Source organism: Lepidochelys kempii, chromosome 11 (genome assembly GCF_965140285.1).
Source record: "Lepidochelys kempii isolate rLepKem1 chromosome 11, rLepKem1.hap1, whole genome shotgun sequence".
NCBI classification, from domain to species: Eukaryota; Metazoa; Chordata; order Testudines; family Cheloniidae; genus Lepidochelys; species Lepidochelys kempii.
In genome coordinates, this window is record NC_136390.1 from 74,152,092 (window position 1) to 74,178,387 (window position 26,296).

Below are 26,296 nucleotides of genomic sequence, written 5' to 3' on the forward strand. Positions count from 1 at the left end.
TACAATCTCTGTCCCTGAAGGACGTGCACCATGGGAATGGTACTCAGCAGGCTTTCTACAGTGATCCTAACGTTCTTTATATTTCACTACATCGCTATGATGATGGAAACTTCTTCCCAGGCAGTGGAGCTCCTGATGAGGTAAGAACATAAATAAGCAGGATACCTGCCCTCCATATAATTACTATGATTGGCACCCCAGGATTTTATTGGTAGAATCTGCTGCTGGTCAAGAGTGAGATGCATTGACAAAATTGGGGGGGACTTCCATAGGTCAAGAAGTGAAATGACAGGGCACTATAGGAAAGCTTGTACTGCCCTTGCTCACATGAATGCCTATTAATGCTTCTCTAAGAACCCATTTTTGTGTGTTTCTAAAGTTCTAGCAATACCGTAAAATTTACATTTTGTCGTGGCAAGGAAAAGAGACATCTTGGTAGAGCATCTTATTCAAAGAATCAGGATCAACATGATTAGTCTCTCATAAGTCATTATTGGACAGTTGTTCAAACAGACCCCATTGCTTAACAGACTAAAGTCTTCTCTTCATTGGAGAACACAACTTCATGTGCATTTCCTTCCATCTAACAATGCAAGCTTTTTGTGAGACAAAACAAGAAGAGGGTGCCCATGGTTTTACAATTACTCCATGGGCTCACCAATCCTCTGATCTCCTGGTGCAGGCTTGGGATCCATCTCTTTCTGCTGGCCATGCCCTGTCATTGCTCAGAGGAACAAGTGCTGCATTTAGACCTGCTTTTCCTGCATTCAAAAGCTTGGATATTGGATTTTTAGCTACATGTTCATTAGAACTGTTGGACAATGTCCAAAACATACTCTTAGAATCCCATAAGCCTTCTACAGACAAAGCATATGAATTAGAATGGAAGCATTTTTCTATTTGGACACACGCATTCTATTTGGACACACAGATGGACACACACATTCATCAAGTACTATTTTTTTCATTCTACATTCAGCCTTATCCTTCAAGAAGCTGATCATAGACCTCTCCTTTGAAAGCATACCTGTCATCTATTTCTCCTTTCCATTGTTTATTCTGTTACAAAGGGCCTGTGGCCTTTGTCTTATGGACCCTTTACTGGTTTTCACAAGAAAACAGCTGTCAGGAAAAAGTCAATTTTGTTTTAAAATACCTGTGACGTTAGTTTGCCCATCTTAATCTTAAGCAAGCCAGAAGTCATTCTTTGCACAGAATCCTATAGCACAAAGAAAAGGAGGACTTGTGGCACCTTAGAGACTAACCAATTTATTTGAGCATGAGCTTTCGTGAGCTACAGCTCACTTCATCGGATGCATACTGTGGAAACTGCAGAAGACATTATATACACAGAGACCATGAAACAATACCTCCTCCCACCCCACTCTCCTGCTGGTAATAGCTTATCTAAAGTGATGATCAAGTTTGTGTGTGTGTGTGTGGCTCAACTTGATGATCACGCTAGATAAGCTATTACCAGCAGGAGAGTGGGGTGGGAGGAGGTATTGTTTCATGGTCTCTGTGTATATAATGTCTTCTGCAGTTTCCACAGTATGCATCCGATGAAGTGAGCTGTAGCTCACGAAAGCTCATGCTCAAATAAATTGGTTAGTCTCTAAGGTGCCACAAGTACTCCTTTTCTGTTTGCGAATACAGACTAACACGGCTGTTACTCTGAATCCTATAGCACAGTGGTTCCCAACCTCACTGTTAGCTGACTTCATTACACAAGACCGGATGTTTGATTTACCAGAGTGGGCTAACAGAAAATGTTTGCTGTTAACTCAGATGATTATTTCAATTTGCTTGTAGGTTATTTATCCCTATTGATAAATTCTACACAGAACTGCAAATGAGTTCTGTTTTGGCAGATGTAAATGGAAAGGGGAAAAAAAAGGTCATGAATGAACCAAACTTTGCTGTGTTTAATTTAGGTAATTAGTAAAGTTATCACAAAGACTCCATAGTTTTGACTCATATTGATTTGAACAAAGTAGTTCATTTCTAATGGAGATGCAGTTATAAAAATCTGTATACATGATTCAAAGGGCAATTAAAATATTTTAACTAATTAACTATATTTATTTTGAAATGTTGATAATTTTGAAAATCCATAGAATTTCTTGCCCTGTCAGTTTTACCCTTTCTGTTCTGCAAATGTTGATGTTCCTTCCAGTGTCTAAAGAATATAAAGCACAGCCTTGTTCTAGTACCTTGTTTGTGTATTATAATCATAGCCAATGACCAAACATTTATGCAGCATTTAACTGATGCTGCAGGATGGACAAGGAGTACAAAGTGATAGACTTCTGCTGTACTTATATTCATGCTGAGTCTTTAAAATAATTTAATAATGTAGTGATTGATTTGTCTAAAAATAAATATATGGGATTGGAAGGACATTCACTCTTCACTAGAATATAACTCGTAAAATATGGAGCATAAAGTGGTGCGGTTTCCTGATGTTCTCGCAGGAATATTTACAAAGTACAGTTCTGCCAAACAGAAATTTTAATACAGGAAATAATAGTAGAATATGTATTAAAATTAAACGGATGGATGGACAGACTGTTTTCTAGTAGCTAGTATTTATGGTAAGGCAGCCAAAGAAAAGTTTGAATCCCAGATTCTGCAATTTATTTAAACTGATATAGCAATTTATGTAGTTGTATAGTACATCTAAATTGAATCTCCAGATTGGTTGTATTTAGGTAGCAACAGTATACCAGCACTTCACTTTAGATATGATATAGAAAGGAGATTCACATTTTTCTTCAGATTAATTACCGTAAATGTCATGTGTTTATTTTTCAGCTGTCACCTCTAATAAAGGTACATGCACGCTGTGACAATGTTCACAAATGTGCACATAATGATTCCCATACTACCAATAGCCAGTTAGCTCAATGTAACTATTTGTTGCAAGTCATATTTTCCACCAGCAGAGGGGGCCCTCACTCTGAGTAAACTGCCCTTGTAGCTGAGTGAAGAAAATTCACATAATAAAGCAAGACTACAAAGTACTCTTCTGAGTTTTGTGATAAAGCTGAAGATGAATTATATAAAACTATTCTTTCAGTAGGGCAGTCTGTCCATTTGAAAATGGAAAAGGTGCTGGTATATTAATGATGGGACTACATGCTTAGATAACACGCAGTTGTTGGGCTACCAGTGGTCAGATATTTGTGGGTGCTCACATAGAATTCAGCACTTGTGAGAATATGAAAGCTTTAATAACTGCCTCCATTTGGGGACCCAAAAAGCTCTAGAAAAAAAGAAAGCATCCCAACAATGCATTCTAAATAGATCAATCAGTCAGGAGCAGAGCAAATCGATGGGATTTAAAGAAATGGCTGGCTACAAAGATATATTACCAGCATCAACAAAATGTCCATGAATTTAACACATTATATTTGTCCACTCCTTCATCCCTTTTCTCAGGTCGGCACAGGACCAGGTGTTGGTTTCAATGTTAATATGGCGTTCACTGGTGGCCTCGAACCACCGATGGGAGACACAGAATATTTGACTGCTTTCAGGTAACATTCAAGCCTTCCTTTCACAAAACCCATCTTGGCTGAAATCAGATCTTTCTGCAGTGAAATCTCTTTTCTTTTTAGTAAACTAAAAATAAGATTGCAGTTACTTGAGTGTTCTGTGACTGAAAGCCAATGCAAAGAAAGGAGAGGGGTGTGCCTGCACATAGCAATGGATCTGTGTGAGCAAGGTGCCGAATGACTGGCACTTACTGCTCAGCAAAAGCTGTGCTGGTCTGGTGTACAAAATTACAGTAAGCTTTAATGAATAAGCTCTTCTCTGGTCTCTCTCTCTCTCTGTCTCATCATGAACAAGCCACTCTAGAGGGAGATGGACCCAGAAAGGCTTTTTGCCAAGTCATTCCAAGTAGGAGTTTTGAGATGCCGTTAGAGTTACCGTTGCTGAGACCAATCAAATTTTGGGAGTTTATTCTGGTCCAGTCTGTTCAACTGCCATTCCTTCTCCTGGTGTGGGAGAATTGCTCATGCAGCTCCCACAACACTGGTACTGCAGCACTCCCGCCTCACCCTGCCCATCTCATACAGCTGGAGTTAGCAAGGGGTAGGAGCTGTGTTAGAAGTGTTTTGAGGGATAGGGCATGCGGGCAGCGAGAATGAAGAGTGGGACAGGAAGCACAGGAATGGGAGAATGGAGCAGAGGGGTACCCCATGTGGTCACTATTTCAGGGGTGAGTATCCCATTCTGTAACACTGAGAATTATTCTGCAGTTCTCTTGCTGTTAATATTTGCTTGGCCTTATGCTGGTGACATATTGTTCTCATCTAATATATGCTTTTGGTACTCAGGGTCATGTTAGCACATTCTGAGTTTTCACCTCAGAGTGAATAAGAGCAAAAAATCTGCTCCTTTGATCCTAATCTGTCAGAGGGAGCTGAGTCAGTATGCCATCTGTTGTGTTCATCCCCTTCCATTCAGATAAAGCTAATGCATTCTGACTTCCCTCTGGATTGTGGAGAGAGTTGTTCTCCATAGCCTCACCCCTTGCCAGGTCTGTGGGGAATTTCTTGACTAGTTTAATGCTCTGGGCCTTTATTATGGGTAGTCCCTGGGGACCAACCAAAATTGGGCTACCATTGTCCTAAACATTGTATAAACACAGAGTACAGTCCCTGCCCCAAAGAGCCGACAGTCTTCAAACCCCTTTGAATTGACCAGGTGCAGTCACTGCTCTCCACACAGTGGCTGACACAGGCACACACAACCTTATAATATATTATAAAAATTACTGAGTTTTCCAACTGCCTTTTGTTCTTGGGTCGGAGTTTGTGAGCAGATTCTTCTTTTCCATTCCCATTAGTCCCATCTTCACCCACCACAACAACGCAAGAAACCAGAGAGACATGTGATTCCACATGAATCAGCTGTACTTGTAGGTCAATACCTGGGCCACCCATGAAATGTCTTTTGTAGCTCTATTCCATTGTCACCATAGGAGTACTGTAAGGCTGCATTTTGGTCAGTCTTGCTGCTCTAGTAGCATCAGACAGGCAGGCAGGATAATTGTATCAACACAAGTCCTATGATGCTGCAGGAAGCCACAGCTGCAGACTATTGTCACTAGCTCAGGGTTGTCTGACTTTGAAAATAAGTCTCTCACCACTGCCTTTGGTGTTTATGTAACTATGGGAAGCAGCTCTTTTGTAGAAATATTCTCTTCCATTCATGTTCTCTCTTTAACACAGGAGACTTTCTGGGTCATTCATTTTGCTCTGCTCTTACCGTTTATAAAAGGATTAAGACAGAACAAGGCTGTGCAGTATGGTAGAAAATGACTTTTCAGAGTCTTGACTTTATCATATTGTGGGAAGGGATGCACAGAATACTGGAGCTTTTTCACTTGAGAGAATTTTTGTCCAGTAGCACCTTTCTGGAACTGTATTGAAGATTTACAATAGTGCTTTGTTGAGCTGCAAGGGGAAAGCTCAGGGTAGGCTGATGCTACGTCACTGATGCTTAGTTTAGAGCTTAGTAGAAGTCTGTAGTAATGCACTTTCCCCTTGTGAATGTGGGCAGCATAAAAGGAAAGCATAACAGGTACTGTCAAAACTGTGGAATAACAGGGTGAAATGAGGACAACCAACTTTGACTAAAGTGTTACATAATATACAGGTACGTAGACGACCGTGTGTGAGACAACACAGTCCTTTCTTAATCTTTTTACTAGTTTCTTTCCATGTGAAAATATGTAAAGGTCAGTGATCTGATGTATTTGTAGGTTTCATCTTTCCCAGAGATCATTCTGTCTTCCCCTATTTGCATCTTGTTGATGTGGTTTTCTGACTTCAAGTCAGGTTTAATGGACTTCTGGCAAATGTCTGCATAATTTAGGGCGATATAAACATGCAAAGTATGAGATGCAAATATCTGGACATTTTTGAAAATACACAGATGGAATATCAGCTTCATGAGGTTCCATTGCATCTTTTCAATCGAGTGGAACCAGGAACATTATTTCCTTTATTCATTGTGTGCACATTTTTATCTCCTAAAAATATTAATGTATTTTACTAACAAATAGAGATTTAACTCAATAGATTTTTAAAAGATTACAAATAATTTATATAATTTACAATAATATATAATTAAGTAACTGTCATTTATCTTCCCATTTTCCTCTACTTACAAGAAAACAATGGTGTTATACTATTGTGCAAAGTGGAAGTCTTTTTATCCTAGCACTAAACAAGACTGATCTTTTCATCCTAGGAAAAACCTGTAGCCCAGAGCTGAATGGCAAATTGCTATTACATTTTAATTGAATTTCAAGGCTACTGGAAAATTGTTCAGAAATCTTCAAAAAAAGAACATACCCAACCATTGCCTAATTGATGCCGACACTTATTGACCAGAAAATACAACTATTCAGGGTACATACACCAAACATGGTCTTGGCCATCATTTTGCAAGTGCTGTTGGAAGAAAAGTTCCTTGCCTGACCAATCTTATACATAGTAACGCCAGCCATATACACACATGCACACACCTTCAGCATATAAGTTAAATTGGAAACCTTTTTAATCTTATGCCAAGTTTGTTCATGATAATACATTATCAAGTGACCTTTTTAAATCTTATCCAGCTTCTTTGAAAAACATTTTCCTGAATCTTTTTTTATTGATTTTAATGTAAAATAATGCTTTGAAGTTTAAAATTTATAGTCCCCTGAAAGTTAGACAAGAGAAGGGAATGGGTCATATATCCTTGTGTGTGTGTGTGAGCCCCATGAGACAATACATGCCTTGAAGGCAGCACCTTGTTATTCCGACCCATCGAATGCCACGTTGCATTTGCAGGGGATCAAACCTAAGATGAAAAAAAGATAAGAAAATTGGCCCTAATGAAATCCAGAAGCAGCAGGCACTTTCACCATGAACTTGGAAACTCACAGCGGAGAACTGAACTTTAATTCAAACCAGTCCAAATGCCAAACTGTGAAGCTTTGAAGTCTGTAGAGGAATCAGTGGAAATCCTTTGAGCTAGGCTGAGATATTGGTACACTATTTTTTCTACATTAACTCCTACGATTCTTGACTACACCATGTTAAGAATAGAAATGTATTTCTATGTAAAAACACGAGGAAGAAAAATGTGCCCAGGTTTGATAAAAGCGTGCGTTCGAATGAGGAAGTAATTGGGATAGTTGGCATCATAAAGGAATCTCCTTGTGATAAACCCAATAGCTGCATATTAAATCCCTAGTTTTCTTGAGGTTCAAAAAGCATTTCAAATAGTACCATTTTCCTAGTTCCAAAGGGAGATTAATAATTTAGGGTTAGGGTTTTCTATTGATCATTATACAAATAACCTTAAAATAAACCAACATGTTTGAGCTAGAAGTTTGTGTTAGAGGAAGAGCCAAGACATCTTAATACCTTGGGAAGTGGAAATAATTGTGTTTGAGTTGTTTCAAAAGCAAGAGTTAAAAATGGCAGAACTGTTTTATCCATTTGTACTATCCATAACTGAAGGCTGAAATCACAGACTGTTTAGAACATGAGTAGTTTCCACTTTGTTCTGAAGTTGGGGTGACATCCTTATTGATAAATTTTGAAAGAGATCACTTCAACCACCAATGGACATTCCGTATGACAAAACTGATTTGGTATTTCTCTGAGTGCTTGGCACTGTTCCATGGTTTTGTAACAATGGGTATGCTTGCTTAAAACAGTATATAACATTATAATCTAGCTAACCATGTACTGCACTAACATTCCACAGCTGAATTCACCACCAAAGTATTTGTCCAATACAGATTTCATAGATTATGAGGAAATGTATTAAACTCTAATGTATAAAATGTATGGCATATAATTAAAAGAATTCCTTAAATTATCAAAATGTTATTGGAATCCATTGTTGTTGTTACATAGTTATAGAAACAAACTTTTGTAAAGTTCAGTCAGTAGTTTTACCAGTGTCTGTTGTTTCCTAACTTGTTTTATAAGAGGAAATAATGTTCCTGTTCCTTAAACTCTCATAACATTTTAAAAGGTTATGTTTAATTACGGGACACAAACCTGGCAAGGAAAACCTTAGTAAAAATGTGAAGATTGTGTTCAGGTCCTTATTACAAGGATAGAACAATTACCATTAATACATGAAATAAGGTTTTTCTAGCACATGTTGTAATTCACTGTAAGAATGTATCCCCAATGGAGCGCTAGCAGTTGTGTTGTCTTGTCTTTGGTTTACCTTGGCTACGTGACAGTGATCTCCTGGAGCATTAATATTCTATGTATAATTTTGTTTTAATGTTATTCACCTTTTAATTTAAATTATAAGTCAAATGAGTATTGTTTGTTGGAAGATTCTCCTTGTTCTAGGTTTCTTAAAGACTCACGTACATATAGAAAACTAGGTTTTTTAAAATCATCTATTTATGCAAAAAATGTATATGAGAGGTATGCAGAACTGTACTTCTTGCATTTGGTTTGGTTTTGTTCTAAAACTTTTTCCATAGAAATGTCATCTTTATATTTTAAATTTTATGTGCTCTGTGTACTTACTTCTTAGCTAAATTCCGAAGTCTATTTGGCATAATAAATTACTGTAGAGATGATTACTGCTATAAATGGAGGGCATGATTTCCAGGGAGAGTTTAGCAGCAGGTATAGATGATGTTTTGTTATAGGATGCCAACAGTAGGGGAAATGTTTCTAAATAAAATAAAATGATATGCATCATTTTCCAGCAGGCATCAATAGCCCTAAAGATTTTAGCATTGTTCACCAGTTAGAAAATGTAAGTGTTCTTTTCAGTGAATTGTACAGTATTATACATTGTGCTTTAATTTATGAGGTGAGTGCTAATAGGTTAAAAAAGTTGCAGAAGTAGATAGATTAAATCAATTAAAGAAATTATCAAAATTTCAAATTAAACAATAGTGAAATCATTAATTGAAGATTTACTACAGTGAATTTTAACTGCTGCATAACTGTTCAGCTTATTTGTGATTGTTTTAAGATTAACTGAAAAGGTTTAAGAAAGAAAAGTGTTGCTTAAAAAGTGTAATTAGTGCTTGTAATTTATATAATCCACAACATTTGAAAAAAAATACTTAAGGTTCTAAGCAATCTGGGTTGCAATCCTCTAGGTTCTTCTGACAATCCCAGCGACCACCACACACACAGAGCCCATTCCATATAAAACTGCTGGTTTTATTCCCCTACCTTTCTGTCTATGGCCTTTGCAAAATGCACCTGTCATCACAGTATCAAGGAATCACTTCTGATTTCTCCAGCATTTTCTTTTGGGGTTCACGCTCAATCTTAGACAAAAGAGTATTTTCCCCCATGTACTTAATTTCCCGAAAAGAGCAAGTATGTTGGGTGCATCTGACAAAATGTTGTCAACAAGTAAAGCATTAGAAATGCAGCTCAGTTGCTCTGTTGCTTTTGTTCAAACCTTAAAAAAGGTTCACAGACAAAACTTTAGCCTAAGGAATTTTTTGAGAGCATTATTGGGGAGTTAAAATAAGAGGTTAGAATGCAATGGGTGTTTAAACAGAGGGTAGCTGGGACCAAGCCTCACAGGAAGGGTAGACAGACTCTCAATTTCTAAAAACAGCAGTGTGGACACTGCAGCTTGGGCAGTGGCTCAGGTTCCCCCTGGGTCCGAGCTCACCTGGCTAGCCAAGTCCCACCAGAGCTACAACATCCACACTGCTATTCTTTCGCACTCCAGCTCGATTCCCGTTAGCATGAGTCTGTCTACCTGGGCTGAGAGGCTCTCCCAGCTGCAGTGTAGACATACCCATAGAGTACACTTAGTACAGTCCAAAATCATGTGGATGGTGCCATAGGCCCCAATCCTGCAGTCAGATCAATGTGGATGGAGACCGGTGCCCTTGCTGGGACATGCTGGCATATGCTTGCTTAGATCCAGTTGTAGCACCAGAGCAATATTTTAGACCTCTTGTTTGTCACGCCAGTCACGTCTGGTTTGTGAACTTTTGGAGCAGAGATTCTGTCTTCCTAATGTGTTTATCCAGCAGGTAGTGCAATGGGGCTCAATCCTGTTGGAGTCTTGGGGCACTACTGTAATGAAGGGAGTAATGCATTTAAAAACAGCTGACCTAAGGCTTGGGCTAGAGTTTTGGACCTGAGACATGAAGCAAGGAAAGGATTCAAGTCTGGATTACAGTGCACTAAAATCTCATGCGCTGGATTCATGGAATTTTGCACAGGTTTGATCAGGCATTGTTAGCTTAGGGTTCTCTGATTATTTCATAGATTCATAGATACTAAGGTCAGAAGGGACCATTATGATCATCTAGTCTGACCTCCTGCACAACGCAGGCCACAGAATTTCACCCACCCACTCCAGCAAAAAACCTCTCACCTATGTCTGAGCTATTGAAGTTCTCAAATCGTGGTTTAAAGACTTCAAGGAGCAGAGAATCCTCCAGCAAGTGACCCGTGCCCCATGCTACAGAGGAAGGTGAAAAACCTCCAGGGCCTCTTCCAATCTGCCCTGTAGGAAAATTCCTTCCCGACCGCAAATATGGCGATCAGCTAAACCCTGAGCATATGGGCAAGATTCACCAGCCAGATACTACAGAAAATGCTTTCCTGGGTAACTCAGATCCCACCCCATCTAACATCCCATCACAGGCCATTTGGCCTATTTACCATGAATATTTAATTACCAAAACCATGTTATCCCATCATACCATCTCCTCCATAAACTTATCGAGTTTAATCTTAAAGCCAGATAGATCTTTTGCCCCCACTGCTTCCCTTGGAAGGCTGTTCCAAAACTTCACTCCTTTGATGGTGAGAAACCTTCGTCTAATTTCAAGTCTAAACTTCCTGGTGGCCAGTTTATATCCATTTGTTCTTGTGTCCACATTAGTACTGAGTTTAAATAATTCCTCTCCCTCTCCAGTATTTATCCCTCTGACATATTTATAGAGAGCAATCATATCTCCCCTCAACCTTCTTTTGGTTAGGCTAAACAAACCAAGCTCCTTGAGTCTCCTTTCCTAAGACAAGTTTTCCATTCCTTGGATCATCCTATTTAAATCACCTTGGGCTTTTTGCATGAGATTTCAGCTGCATCTGAGTGGGAAATCTACCCACTCTAAATTTTGGATCAGCCTAGAACCAAAATTGGAGTGGGAGGGAGGCTTAGATCCTAGGATTTGCATCTGAACCCTGCCTTCAGATTTGACAGGTAGTTCAAACTCATAGTTGTGTTTCTGGCCCAATTCTAATTACACTGATTGCCCTGGCCAGGTCATCTGCAGCTCAAATTTCTCAGGCTTTTGAGGGCTTAATCATCATCTGAAATGTTATTTCAAATATTGAGCAACGCTAATTACATTTTAAAACACTTACATATATGCAGTAGTAGCATTAAAAATCTTACATTTGCCAACCATTACAATACTGTTACAAGAAATCTCCTTTTTTAAATAAAGGGAGAAACTGGGGATCTCAGATACCTGTGTGTGATTGGCAAATACTGACGTTTTAAGGGTAACCACGGTGCGTCCTCTTTTCGATGTGTTCGAATAAGTTTCACGTTCTTAATTTTCAACAAACTCTTAGCAGTTCATATGGGTGTATGTATTTTTCATGCCACTAGAGGGTATCTTTTAACTTCTGTCTGGTCTGCATGTGATTGCTGAATGCCACTGTTGATGTGAGTAAGTTGTGTGTATTGCTCACCTGATATTAGCTGCTATTTCATATTACTCCAGTATGCTAATATTTGGAAATCAACAGGGTGTAGTATTCAGTGATGCATAAAAAAGAAAATAATTGTCAATCATTGGTCATATCAACTGTTTGTATTGGCTTGTTCAAAACTATAATATTACACAATTCAAAGTTGATTTTGGTTTTCACTTTAATTGGAGTTGGGGTGATACCACACAGCAGGAACAGATACTAGCAACTCTCAAAATATAATAACCTAGCTCTGAAAAAATCTGATGAGTTTAGCAGTTTTCCTTTGGCTAGAAACTAAATAGCTCAGCAGTACTTCAAAGCATAGAAAAAAAACTTAGCCACATGCACTTGCTTCGAAACTGCTGCTTAAGTTCTTTGTGAATGAGGTGGTTTTTACTTAGAATGTCTGTGGGTTTCAGTAAAAAGATTTTCTTGGCTTTAAAGTCATAAGCAAAAAGTCCTACTAAGGCTTTATTAAATAATAATGTGTGTGGAGGAAAAGTTTACACGGCAATAAATACATTGAGGAAAAAAATAAAATCTGGTCTTTCTGGAGTTATGACCGCCGTTAAAAGCCCTCTGCAGTACAGCAAACTGCAATCGCTTAAATTAGAACTTTGACCCACAACCACTGCAAAAAAAATTGTTTTTTCTGACAGAGTAAGGAGGGTGAAGTAGTTTCTTCTATATGTCTTTATAACAGTGCTGATGGACCACCAGTAATAAATGTAGGAGCTCCTTAGATTACCGTGGCAGTCTTATGTGAGGAAATGAAACCAAAAGACTTTTGTCAGACCACACACTACTCAGTTTTTTTCTTTCACCATTCTGAAACTTTTTATCTTTCCCTGTGCAAGAATGTCACATGTTGTTCACCTTTAGTGACCAAACCAGGGAGAGGAGCTTGGCCGATGGAGACTCCTGTGACTGTGGGGCCTATTTCCGATCCTCTGTCCGTTCACGCATCTGGGCAGAGTTCCTCTGGGCAGTGTCCACTGACTCCTTGCCTTCGAGGAGCAGTGGGCACTGTCCAGGGTTCTCTGCTCGGTGTCCCTGTCAGGCTCCCTTTGTTTGACCCTTTGACCGCACTCCTGTTCCTGTTATTCTATTAGGTGTCCCCCGAAATCACTTGGCTTCCAGGTCCTGTGGATCCCCCCATCAGGCTGGGGCGGACGGGACCCTTCTGCCCGCCCACTTCCTGGATCCCAGTAGGACCATCCCCAGTTTTAGCTGGTATACATTGGGATTCCCTTTGACATGGCAGACATTATTTAAAGACCTATGAAAATTGGCATTTGACATCAGTTCATTGTGCTAGCTTGCAGTATATACTGCTAATACAGTAATATCTTAAAAAGCTTTAAGGAAACCAATATAAGTGCATATATATGATCACCGGTCCCTTTGTGTGCATATTTTGAAGAGAGGGTTAACATTTATTTTACACAAAATGTAAAATCACATGCTTGGCTATTAAGGGTTTTCCTAATTAGGAGAGAGAGTTAGAAACTGGAAATAGAGTACTGCCATCTCCAGTTTAATTGACATAAGACTTCAGAAAGGTGGAATTTCATTACCCAGTTTCCTCTAGTCATTCCAGGAGTGTCCTGGATTCTTTAATCATCATAGTAATCGTTACATCTCGTCAGAAAACAGGAGCAGGCACTGGAAAATCCTATTTTATAGGGAATGTAGGTTTTATGTATCCTATCCATCCTTTTATGTATCCTTCCTACCATTCATGTCACTTACCAGTGACGCTGTGGATGAGTGCAATCACTCGAGACAGTTTTGTGAGTGTGTGTCTGCTCATTTACTGTACACCGAATACAAAGTGAGTGTACTATCGAACTGTACCATTTACGAAGGCATTCATCCAAGAATACTTTCTGGAAGCTTTCCTAGTCACAGGATTTTGTGGGTCTGTAACATTTTTATTGAGGCAGCTTTGGTTCTCTGTTTTAAAACTTTAAATGGGATATTTTCAGTTCTGCAATGCCTTTAATAGTGAGCTTGGCATAAATTGCAATTTTTTATTCCCTATTCAGCAGCTCATTTTGCCTAGTTCGCATCATGACATCTGAATTTTTTTTTCAATCTAGAGTATATTTTGAGTAGGAACTAAGGTTGGGTAGTTTTTTAGGGGGCAGGAAAAAAGATAAACCAATATGATGATACCTTTCTACGGAATACAACACTGAGATTAGTGTGTGTCGACACCTACTTGCACATAAAATATTTTCCATATTCCATTTTAGTTTTATTTCTTGTTCCTCTCGGACATTGTACCACCTTAAAATGGATTGAGTTGCTTTGTGTCTGTATATAAAAGTAGGTAAAAGACATATTTTTTTTTAATTTCAGCAATATTAAAGCTTCCTTTTGGTCTATCCATGTATTAGCCACTTTACTCTATTACTAGTTGAGTGGCGAGTTCCATAAAGGGAAAAATTGACATTGTGGTTTTCCTCCATCCCAGCCACACACAGCTCTGCACTCAATAGTCCTTGTTGCATGCCAGCCTTTAATTATGGTTAATGAAGCTGTAGGATGGAAAAAATAAGTGCCTTTGCAAATACTGGAGAAGCATCATTGCTGTATCTAGGGAGACAAATGCCACGCAGTGAGGTTATTAAATTATGGCTTTTTCAGTTAGTTTCTGCCAGCTTACCCTATCCTTTCCCCTTCTGTCCCTCTCCACATCTCTAACTTCACCTCCAGTACACAAAGAACAAAAGATTTGAGATGACCAAACAAAGAGTCAGTCACGCCTGGAAATCTAAACTTTATTGCATGGTGGGCTATTTCCGTATTTGGATTGTTATACTATTAGTGGTTGAAATAATCAACCCCACTGAATAAGCAACATTACAAACAAGCTTTGACTTTAAAATAGAACTGCATGATATAACATACCAGTGTGCTCTGTTAACCAGTTCCTAGTGTTCTCATCGTGTGAGAAGAGAAAAGGGGATGTGACCTTAGCCAACTTCAAAAATAGTGCAATTTATAATCGTTTGCTCAAGGTGATCTCAATGTTCCTCAGTTCATTGAAGAGCCAGACAAAGTAATCAGTCTGCCATTGTTACATTTTTGTTGCAGAACGGTAGTAATGCCAATTGCCAATGAATTTGCCCCAGATGTTGTGCTGGTGTCATCTGGTTTTGATGCAGTGGAAGGCCATCCTACGCCTCTTGGAGGATATAATCTATCAGCAAAATGTAAGTTGCAGCTTTTCAAGGGGGCAGATCCTAAACTGGTGTAAACTGTCATTGCCCCATTAACTTCAATGGAGCTATTATAGTTTACACCGGGGTTCTGTCCCTTGGTCTTTAAATGTAAACATTTTCAGAAATCTGTTTGTACCTTTGTTATTTACTTGTGTAGTATTTGTTTCAGACCACCTAAAAAAATAACATGAAAAATTCTTCTTCTGTTCGTCTGTTGGTGCATCTTATTCTTATAAAACACCATTCATACTCTATTCTAAATATAGAAAAAGATACATGCTAAATAACAATATGTGTTACGTTTCGTTCATGCAGAAATAAAGAAAAGCAAAATGTCAAAAGTAAGGAGAGAGTGTTTAGCTGTCCATTCTTTCCTCCCAGACTTGTAAACAATTTAGATTGATGATTTTACTCTGCCTTGTCAAAAGGTTATATAATTCAGATCTCATTCTTTTTCCTTTGGATCCACAACGTGCATTGCACAGATGCATTCCCCAGTTATGCTGGTGTAAATCTGGACTCTTTCCATGTAATTCAGCAGAAAACAGGATTTGACTCACAGTCTCTAAAAATCAGAAGGAATTTTTAGGGTTTTGATGTCTGTCTGTTAGAAAGGTGATTATCTAAGATACATCCTTAAAAGTCCTTTTAAAAACTTTTAAAAGGAAGTAGAAATCATGACTTTAATAAAAAGATTTAAATGAAATAAGAGAGCTGTAAAAGACAAGTTATTTAAAGGTATCCACAAACACTTTGTAAATGGTGATACCTTGTTTGCCTTTTTGTGGAATTTCTCTAATTTTATACTGCTCTCGTAATATGTAAAATTGAACTAAGGGGGATTATTATATAGTTGGTTCAGTCAGTGGGTTTTGTCCCAAGGCTGTTAATTAATACGTTACAGTACAAATACATACAATAGAATACATACAATATTGTTGCTGCAGAGGTGCCTATGTTACTTAGTAAAACAGAAAATAGAGAAGTCTGAAGGAGGAGGTGATGCACTGAGTTTTTTTCAGATTCTGAATCTGTCATTTAATCCTTGCGGGGTTTTTTTTAAAGTAGAATTAAATATACTGTGTGTCAAATGATCAAAGCCCAGGTGCCCCAGAGATTTTTATAGCGTGTTGCATATGTGAAGAACCTGATATTGAGCATTAGATGTCAGATAGAATTATAGAATATCAGGGTCGGAAGGGACCTCAGGAGATCATATAGTCCAACCCCCTGCTCAAAGCAGGACCAATACCCAACTAAATCATCCCAGCCAGGGCTTTGTCAAGCCTGACCTTGAAAACCTCTAAGGAAGGAGATTCCACCACCTCCCTAGGTAACGCATTCCACTGTTTCACCACCCTCTTGGTTAAAAAGTTTTTCCTAACATCCAACCTAAACCTCCCCCACTGCAACTTGAGACCATTACTCCTTGTTCTGTCATCTGCTACCTCTGAGAACAGTCTAGATCCATCCTCTTTGGAACCCCCCTTCAGGTAGTTGAAAGCAGCTATCAAATCCCCCCTCATTCTTCTCTTCTGCAGTTCCCTCAGCCTCTCCTCATAAGTAATGTTCTCCAGCCCTCTAATTATTTTTGTTGCCCTTTGCTGGATTCTTTCCAATTTTTCCACATCCTTCTTGTAGTGTGAGGTCCAAAACTGGACACAGAACTTCAGATGAGGCCTCACCAATGTCAAATAGAGGAGAATGATCACGTCCCTCTATCTGCTGGCAATGCCCCTACTTATACAGGCCAAAATGCTGTTAGCCTTCGTGGCAACAAGGGCACACTGTTGACTCATATCCAGCTTCTCGTCCACTGTAACCCCTAGGTCCTTGTCTGCAGAACTGCTGCCTAGCCATTCGGTCCCTAGTCTGTAGCAGTGCATGGGATTCTTCTGTCCTAAGTGCAGGACTCTGCACTTGTCCTTGTTGAACCTCATCAGATTTCTTTTGGTCCAATCCTCTAATTTGTCTAGGTCCCTCTGTATCCTATCCCTACCCTCCAGCGTATTTACCACTCCTTCCAGTTTAGTGTCATCTGCAAACTTGCAAGGGTATAGTCCACGCCATCTTCCAGATCGGTAATGAAGATATTGAACAAAACCGGCCCCAGGACCGACTCTTGGGGCACTCCACTGGATACCGGCTGAGAACTAGACATGGAGCCATTGATCACTACCCGTTGAGCCTGATGCTCTCGCCAGCTTTCTATCCATCTTATAGTCCATTCATCCAGCCCATACTTTTTAACTTGCTGGCAAGGATACTGTGGGAGACCATGTCAAAAGCTTTGCTAAAGTCAAGGAATAACACATCCACTGCTTTCTCCGCATCCACAGAGCCAGTTATCTCGTCATAGAAGACAATTAGGTTAGTCAGGCATGACTTGCCATTGATGAATCCATGTTGACTGTTCCTGATCACTTTCTTCTCCTCTAAGTGCTTCAGAATTGATTCCTTGAGGACTTGCTCCATGATTTTTCCAGGGACTGAGGTGAGGCCTGTATTTCCCCGGATCCTCCTCCTTCCCTTTTTTAAAGATGGGCACCACGTTAGACTTTTTCCAGTCATCTGGGACGTCCCCTGATCGCCATGAGTTTTCAAACATCATGGCCAATAGCTCTGCAATCATATCCACCAACTCCTTTAGCACCGTCGGATGCAGCGCATCCAGTCCCATGGAGTTGTGCTCGTCCAGCTTTTCTAAATAGTCCTGAACCACTTCTTTCTCCACAGAGGGCTGGTCGCCTCCTCCCACGCTGTAGTGCCCAGTGCAGTAGTCTGAGAGCTGACCTTGTTCGTGAAGACAGAGACAAAAAAACATTGAGTACATTCGCTTTTTCCGCATCCTCTGTCACTAAGTTGCCTCCCTCCTTCAGTAAGGGGCCCACACTTTCCTTGACTTTCTTCTTGTTGCTAACATACCTGAAGAAACCCTTCTCGTTACTCTTAACATCTCTTTCTAGCTGCAACTCCAGGTGTGATTTGGCCCTCCTGATTTCACTCCTGCACTCCTGAGCAATATTTTTATATTCCTCGGTCATTTGTCCAATCTTCCCCTTCTTGTAAGCTTCTTTTTTGTGTTTAAGATCCGCAAGTGTTTCACTGATAAGCCAAGCTGGTCACCTGCCATATTTACTATTCTTTCTGCACATCAGGATGGTTTGTTCCTGCACCCTCGAAAAGGATTCTTTAAAATACAGCCAGTTCTCCTGGACTCCTTTCCCCCTCATCTCCCAGGGGATCCTGCCCATCAGTTCCTGTGGAACAATATAATCCATTTTTTTTCCACAAATAGAAGCACAAGCCACAGGTGGTTGTTTTTTTTTTCCTCTGTCTCCTGTACGGCATTAATTCTGGAGAGCATATCATATATAATATAACATAAAGGTCAAATAAGGTACAAGTGACCTCCTTCTAGTCTCTTTCCTTCCTTCCCAGTGTGATTATTTGCTACTATAATTCAAAGCATTAAAACACAATGGGGCAAATTCAGACCTCAGTTACGTAGGTGTAAATCTGAAGTAACTCCAGTGGAGTTTATGGAGGTACTCCAGATTTTCACCCGTGTGAGATCAGAATCTGTCCCATAATGCATACATGTAATCGGATCCAAAGGGGAGCCATAGCTGAAATTCTGAAACAAATGTATTAAAATAAAACCTGGCTTATATTATGTGTTTAGTCCTCCCAGATCCCTGTGGTTTTTTTAATATGATGTAATTCCTTTTATAATTCTTTGATCCTTTGCCAGGAGTCTGATTCCTCTGTCAACCTTTGCCCTTTTATTGCATTTCCTGTTTCCCTGTTACAGGCTTTGGGTACCTGACGAAGCAGCTGATGGGATTGGCCGGAGGTCGAATTGTTCTGGCCCTCGAAGGAGGTCATGACCTGACAGCCATTTGTGATGCGTCTGAGGCATGTGTTTCTGCTTTGCTGGGAAATGAGGTATACAAAAAACTAAAGGCACTGTGAATGGCTGTATGTTGACAAATTTAAGATGCTACAAGTTCAACAACTATATTGCAAAACTGAAAATTATCCAAGTGCATTTTGCCAGCATTGATTAGTGGGTTCCTAAACTTCTGAAACTTTGATTGGTCTTCGTTTTTAGTCCTTCCTTTAAAGGAACAGTATTAGTGTAGAGAACAGTTGCGTTTTTTAAAAAGCATACCTTGCCACTCTTATAACAAATTACGCAATAAGAATTGAATGAATTTTAAAAGCAAAATTTGTTTTTGCCACTTGTTTGTATTTTGCATTTTCCTCATCTTGGACAAGGACAACAAATTTGTCATCCAAATAAATGTGTGTCTGTGGCCATCCTCCAACCCCTTTCCTCCTCATTGCTGTCCTTACCCAGTGCAGTCAGTATAGTGTCCTTTGTGCTGTTTGTTTCAGTATTTCGTTCAGTTTTATTTTTTGCTGCCCTCAGTTTTTCAGTGTGCTGCAGATTTCTCTATTGAAAGTGCCTACCTGTACTGTGAAAGTTGTCAGCGGAAGGCTGGAGGGTTTGATAGCTGGATTAGGGACCATTTAAGCTGTTGGGCCCCATGGAAGTGTGAAAAGCAGGTCTAGTTCTTGACATCCAGGAAACAGTTGAACCTTTTGGTATGGGGAAGCCACTTTCCTTTCTGTTGTGGGCAGGGGTGGTAAGCATATGGAAGGAAGGAATTGAATTCTTCATTCCCCACCCCTGCAACCTTTGATGGCAACCTTATTGCCCCCTGCCACTGCATCCAGCAACAAGAAATAGGTACATTATAGTGGGCTGGTTCTACCAAAATTATCAGCAATGAACTAGTTAACATTAGAATCATCATTAGGCTTCATAGTCAACACCTGATAAAGCTTAGATTCAAATGCACAATTATGCAGCAAATCTAAACAAGAACTAATTGTGCAGCCAACATAATCCCATACTGCACAGGTAAATCATCTACTCTGTTACCTGACAGGTTTGTACCTGTGGCATATACTAAAGCTGCCCAGGGTCAGTTTTAAGTTGTATTTTGGGAATTAGCTATAGGCTTTATGAACAACTTGATTTCACCCAGCTTTTCTGGTGTATTCATCCCCTTTTGAACGCCCACATGCCTCATGGTATACTAAATGCCTTTCCAATGTGTGGCCAGACTCCAAATGGCATGCACAGGACGGTACTACGCCACTTTTCCATTTAAGAAAATTGGGCTTAATGCTGCAAAGCACAAGTCAGGTCAGACTGGAATAGGAAGTATCCACTATTAGCTCAGAAGATGTCATTGTAGCAAAAGCTCTCAAGAGCCTTTCAAAACATAAATGTTGAAGATGAGTGAAGAAAAGCAATGTCACTTCTATTCGTTGCCTGTATCATACACAGCTGAGACTTGCAGCAGCATGTGAAAGTGATTAGATATATTTTCAAACTGGAGCTATGCTATTAAAGTGGGATATCATCACAGATTGAATCAGTGTGCTGTGTGAATTATTTTGGGCTGTCTTTTCGATTAAAGGATCACCATGCATACTTTGCAGTGTATTTAAACACAAAGATCTATTTGTCATTCTGCATGGGATATGCATGGATAACTCCCATGCAGGGCTTGGCAGATCTACTCACCCATGCTCAATACAACTGCAAACTGATGACATGAAGGCCCCTAGTTCAGTGAGTCCTGAGACATCCAGACAAATATGTAATGAATTCAAGCAAATCTTGAAAGGCCCGGACATCCCGTAGAGGAGAAAAGGAAGCAATCAAGACAGTCTCGTGGGATAATATAGAGAGGAGCACCTCTGAAGGCCATTTCCTCACCTTCCCCAGAGAGCAAGTCTGACTGCCCATCAGATGAAGGAGGATGAGGAGTTCTTCAGGAGTCTTTGCATTCCTTGGAGGAAGAGAGTTTGTTCTCTTGTCACCCCTCCTTGCTGAAGAGACTATGGAGGCAACAGGTGGAGGACTATAGGGTTAAAAGCCTCCAGGTGCACAGCCATACAGAGGAAAACCAGAGTAATCTTTCGGTTCTAGAGCTGTCTAAGTTGAGAACCATGACTTCAAAGCTGATATTGAACCATAAACAAGTCATAAAGCTCCTTGATGTGGAGCTGCAATATAATGACAAGGAACCTGCTTTTTTCTTGTCCAAGAAGTCACCAGTGCTGGGTTTGATTCTGCATAGAAGCGTGGGCAACCTATAGCTGATAAATGACTGCTCCAGCCAACTCCATAGCTGTGGATTCCAAAACATTAAGGGCATTTCTGCTGGGAGAAAGATGATTCTGGAGAAGATCTTATTAATAAATCCAGTGGACCCTGGTGAGAATAGTCAGGATATCATAATGCCTGTTCCGAATTCTCTGACTTCCCCTCTACCAGAGCCTTCAAAGGCTGTTGATTCCTTGAGCTTTGGCTTGGCAGATTTGTCACATGCCCCAATGTGGGTGACTGAGCCAACCAGTCTCTATCCAAGGAGCTCTGTCCTTCTTTTGGCCCCCAGTAACTTGGGAACCAGCGACACTGGCATACCACCCAGTTCAGTGGTATGATGCTTGTCAGAGCCCCTCGTTTTCTTGTACTACAGACTCTCAGACCCCTCATAATCAGAGGCGATTTCCTTGGCTTCATCCAAACCTTGGATCAAAACTGCTCTTCTGCAGCCTCCCACCTTTGCAGAACACGCAGTTTAAGGCTCTGAACAAGCATTATTCCCCAGTGATAAACTTGGTTGGAATCATCTTTCATAACACACACCTTTTTGAGTTTAAGTGCTCCAAAGATTTTATTTACCTATATTATGTCTTGCCAATAATCACTTTGCTAAGTTGAAATGGTTCATATATTTAGACAATTTAAAGAGGAACATTCGATTTGTTGTTTTGTTTTTTTGGGTGGGTTTTATTTTCTTTTTGTAATTACATCAGAATATCAGTAAAGAACTTAAAAGCTTTTAAGGATGGACCTGTTCTTGGTTTTGTTAAGCTGATTATAAGACTGTGCAGATACCATGACGATGTTCTTTTACTTACACACATCAAAAAGCAGGAAACACTGGTCTTATCAAGGTCTTTTATAAAATCTTTTTAATGCAAGGAAGTTGGAGTGAGCCACCGTTGCTGTATCCTGCGGGCCCTTTGATGAAGTTTGATATACAGTGTGTTAGACAATTTTGCATGCACGCACATGGACAGCCAGCTGTGGATAGCAACAGGCTGCAGGGGAAATTTGCTAACTTAAGATATGACTAAATTATATAGCGAAACAGAAGGAAATGAGGGGGAAATGCAGGCCCCACAAGCTGAAATTAAATTCATCAGCTGAAATAAAAATTTTAATTTTAAGAAAATGTCTGTGTGGGGCTGCAAAGCCTAGTGCCCAGGGTGATTCCCAAGTATCAGGGATATTAAAACATAATTGCAAGCTTTATGCACCTCAGAATATTTTAATGTAAAATGATTTAGCAGCATCAGAAGTTTTTTAATATTTTTTTAGTTATCATTTTTTGATTTGTTCAAAGCCACTACAAATAATTTGACTTCTTTTGGAAAAAATAAAGGTTGTGGAGGGCAGGATCCACTGAGGACTTCTTAAATTTATGTAACTTATGGCCAACAAGCTGCAGCTTTTATTAAATAGCATAGTGGGATGACGCCTAAAGGCAGCATGTGCTAACAGCTCTGAAAATCAGGGGAGGCAACAGCAGCACAGAACAGACACCTGGCCTCCTTCTACCTTCAGTATTTAGGTACCAAACATGCTAACTATCCAAGCTCTACCAGGCCACCTTATTTCAAAGCCTGTGTTTTTACATGATTTAGATACTAGGCAAGTTACTGCACCTGGGAAACATCAGATGTTGCAATGAGATCTGAGGGTTTGAAGTACCAGCCTTTCCCAACCACTCCAGTGAAATCAAACCACCATTATCCCCGCTGAATATAACCTTCACCTGGGAAGCCACCTTTGATGCACTGGACTCTAGTGTAGCTGGTATATTCCACCTGCAACTCACCCAGCCAATTTTCAGTACACTACCTATTTCAGTGTTATAGGTCACATCTGAGGCTGGATGGTCATAAGTAATGCACTCATGCTTCAGCATCTTTCCATAAAAGAAAGCACAAAAACACTCCATTCCCAGTTGATGGCTTTCCTTGCATGGTCCACCAATCTGTTGGCACATCTCCAGGACAAACTCAAGGCTGTGTTTCAGTACAATCCAATATCACTTAATCCAAATTCATAATTTGAGCTTTACCCACAATCAAATGGGTCGGGATGGCGTCATAGCCAGAGCTTGCACATGATGGTAATCCACCGATTCCATTGCATGCACCACCAGATGCTCTGCTTAAAACTGGATTCTGTCCAAAAGGGAAGCCAAGCTGTGATTGCTGGTACTGAACAGCTGCTTGTTAATGTACCTGGTGAATGATGCTTAATCCACTGGTGAATGCTTAATCCTGGTGAATGATGCTTAATCCACTGAAACAGTCCTTCCAAGGTTAGGAGAAAATGCAAGCACAGAGTCCCAGCCAGGATGCAAAATGATAGTGCCAAGACAGATAAGTATGAAGGGTTGATTGACCCATCTGGAAGAGGGGACGCTGTGTCCTGTCAGATGTAATCTTGAACCTAGCAGAACACTTCCCATCCAGTTCCTGGGCATCTTGATTAGGGAGCCTAGCCCCAGCAATAGGGGCAGTGATACCTGTAAGGAATAAAAGAGATCTCAGTGCTCTGTGGTCTGAGTTCACCAAGGCCAGTTCTACCCTAAAAGTAGCAAAGTGTTAGTACTCCACGGGGAAGGGAGAGGGGAAGAGTAGACTTATCAAGCAGAGACAAGAGGATATCGTCTACGGGATGCTATGGCCTGAGATGGCTGGAGTAGGGCAAGCTCACTGAGCACCTGCCACAGGGGAACCAACAATCCAACACCCGCTTGGTTCATTTTGAAATAACATTGTTGCAGGCCAAAACTTCAGGGCTAAGAGAGATCATCCATGAGGAGACTGCCAGGCTGAGGCCTGCTTCAAGCCCTAGTCACCAGCTCACCATCCCCAGTGCACCATGAAAGACCGCAGAGAAGATTGCCTGAGAGAGGAGAGCCTGTGTCCCCAAGACAGTTGTCTGGCCAGAGCTATATAATACTTTGTAACAAGGGGTTTGGCACCCAACCTACACCCCTGCATCCTCCACACCATGAATCCGCAGCAGGTGTCTGAACAGCAAGCCAGCCACACAACATGGCTTCATGTAACCAGCCACCTCAGCACATCCGGGTATTGCATGAGGGAATGAGTGAGGTAGTCTTTCTCAGACTCAGCAGTGAACTGCTCTACTTGGTGAGGGGGACTGGCTGAAAACTCCCAAGAACCTTGGTCATCCTACATTGAATGAAATGCTCAGAGCTGGCCTGATATGGCCATGAATACCTTTGGGCATTCCTCAGTGCCACTCCTGTCAAACACCTCCAGGCCATGATTGTCCTGGCTTCGCTGTGGGCTCTGGCCACCCCTCTCAACCACCTGCTAAAACCTCCTCCTGAAAACAACAGTCAGCAATGCTGTTAATACATACGTCTGTGCCAGTCTCTGAAAAGACAGTGTAAATGTTACACTCTAGATCATGAAGGCGAAAGGTCCTGACCAGCTTTGGGAACCTTGGTTGAGGTCTTGCACATAGGATAATAAACCGTGTGAACGTCAGCCTTTTTTGTCCCACAGCTCATTATCTGACATGGAACCGTCATTGGTATTGTGGAAGAAAACTCCAGTGAAGAAGGAGTAATGTCAATCATCCTAGAAAACAGGGCTGCCGGTAACAGAGTGAGAGTGCCTGGGCCGGTCCTCAGACCACAAGCACGCAGTCTAGTGCCAGCTTTGGTAGTCATGCCCCTTAAAATAAAAGGTTTTGAACATTACAAACAAGCTGTCAATAAGCAATTCCACTGCTCACAGCAGTTACATCATAAAGAATACCACACAGACAGAGCAGCCGCTAGTCTACAGCTCAGAGTCAAGCACTGCCTTTGATAATGCTTAGTGCACTGCTACATCAAGAGAAGTTGAAGGGTATTCATAAAGAGTTCAGTATAGTTCTGTACAAATGAGGTGAAGAGGAATAGTTTCTCCCAGAGTCAAAAAACAAGCACTTGACATAAGACAGGAATCAAATATAAATTGTTTCAGCCTGTATCATTTCTAGTAGGCAGATTTTTAAATTATGTAATTTTTCTGACCTGAAGAAGAATTCTGAGAAACTCAAAAGTCTGTCTCTCTCACCAACAGAAATTGGTCCAATAAAATATATTACCACCCCCACCTTGTCTCATTAATATTTTTTTTAATTTGGGACAAAATGGTTTCCAGTGCTCATGGAAGTACCATACAAATGGCAAGCAAATAGTCACAAGCCAGGGCTTTGGATGGCTAAGCTGTGGTACTATGATTTAGTGGCTGATTAAATTGTTGTTTTTTACGTTGCTGGGCGGTGGCCGAGGTTTTCAGACATGGCTAATGAGCATGGGTGCCCCCATTTGTGGGTGCCCGGCCTGAGGCATGTTAAAGGACCCTACTTTTCAGTGGTTGGACTTTCTGAAAATCCAGCCCCGACTGGGTGTTCCAAGTTGGGCACCTGAAATGGCAGGCATTGTTTGAAACCCTCGGCCTGGGAGTTTAACTAGTTGTCAGGGCATTTAGAGCTTATGTGAAGGAAAGCCAAATAATATCTATAGCGCACTGCAAGCTACCCAGGTGCGGTTCTGCCTGTACAGCCTGATCCTAGCAAGTAGCCCCCTGTTGTTCCAGTTCTCGTTTGAGTAGTGTTGTGAATTGAGCTAGATGGCATTGTAGTCTTGTGCGACCACAAAATTAATATTAAATAATAATAAAGGGAACAAATACCTACAAAGGGACTATAGTTAAAAAGAACAGCGACAAACCAAACTCTTATTTTCCCCTGTAATATACTCCAGATCTGATCTCTCTTCCAGAGGGGACATACTGTTCTGCTAGCCTGATGTAGCATGAACACTTAACATACCCCTTTCAGAATCATGGATATGCTGTATTAAAATATTTGTAACGTTCCTGCGTGTGGGCCAAAGAGGCTAGGGGTGACACTCCCAGAATTGGCAGATCCCCTGTGATCAGTGTGCACCTTGGGGTATCTGAAGATAAAAGTGAAGATTACTCACCTGGCAGCATGGCTCCCTAGAAAAAGCCTTTCTTATCACAATGTGTTGGGGGTTTTTTTGAAGCAGGATTTTTCAGTCTTAATGAAAAGGAGGACTTGTGGCACCTTAGAGACTAACCAATTTATTGAGCATGAGCTTTCGTGAGCTACAGCTCACT

The 26,296-nt window shown here is 40.5% G+C and overlaps 1 protein-coding gene across 9 annotated transcripts in view; it reads left to right on the plus strand.

Moving 5' to 3' along the window:
- Window positions 1-26,296, plus strand: part of HDAC4 (histone deacetylase 4) — a 468,350-nt gene that overhangs the window by 430,486 nt on the left and 11,568 nt on the right. For all 9 annotated transcript variants that reach the window (XM_073306829.2, XM_073306834.2, XM_073306828.2 and 6 more), the window contains 4 exons: window positions 21-140; window positions 3,442-3,539; window positions 14,835-14,953; window positions 18,777-18,910. In XM_073306829.2, the coding sequence (XP_073162930.1) occupies window positions 21-140; window positions 3,442-3,539; window positions 14,835-14,953; window positions 18,777-18,910 (471 nt within the window). The remainder of the gene's footprint in view (window positions 1-20; window positions 141-3,441; window positions 3,540-14,834; window positions 14,954-18,776; window positions 18,911-26,296) is intronic.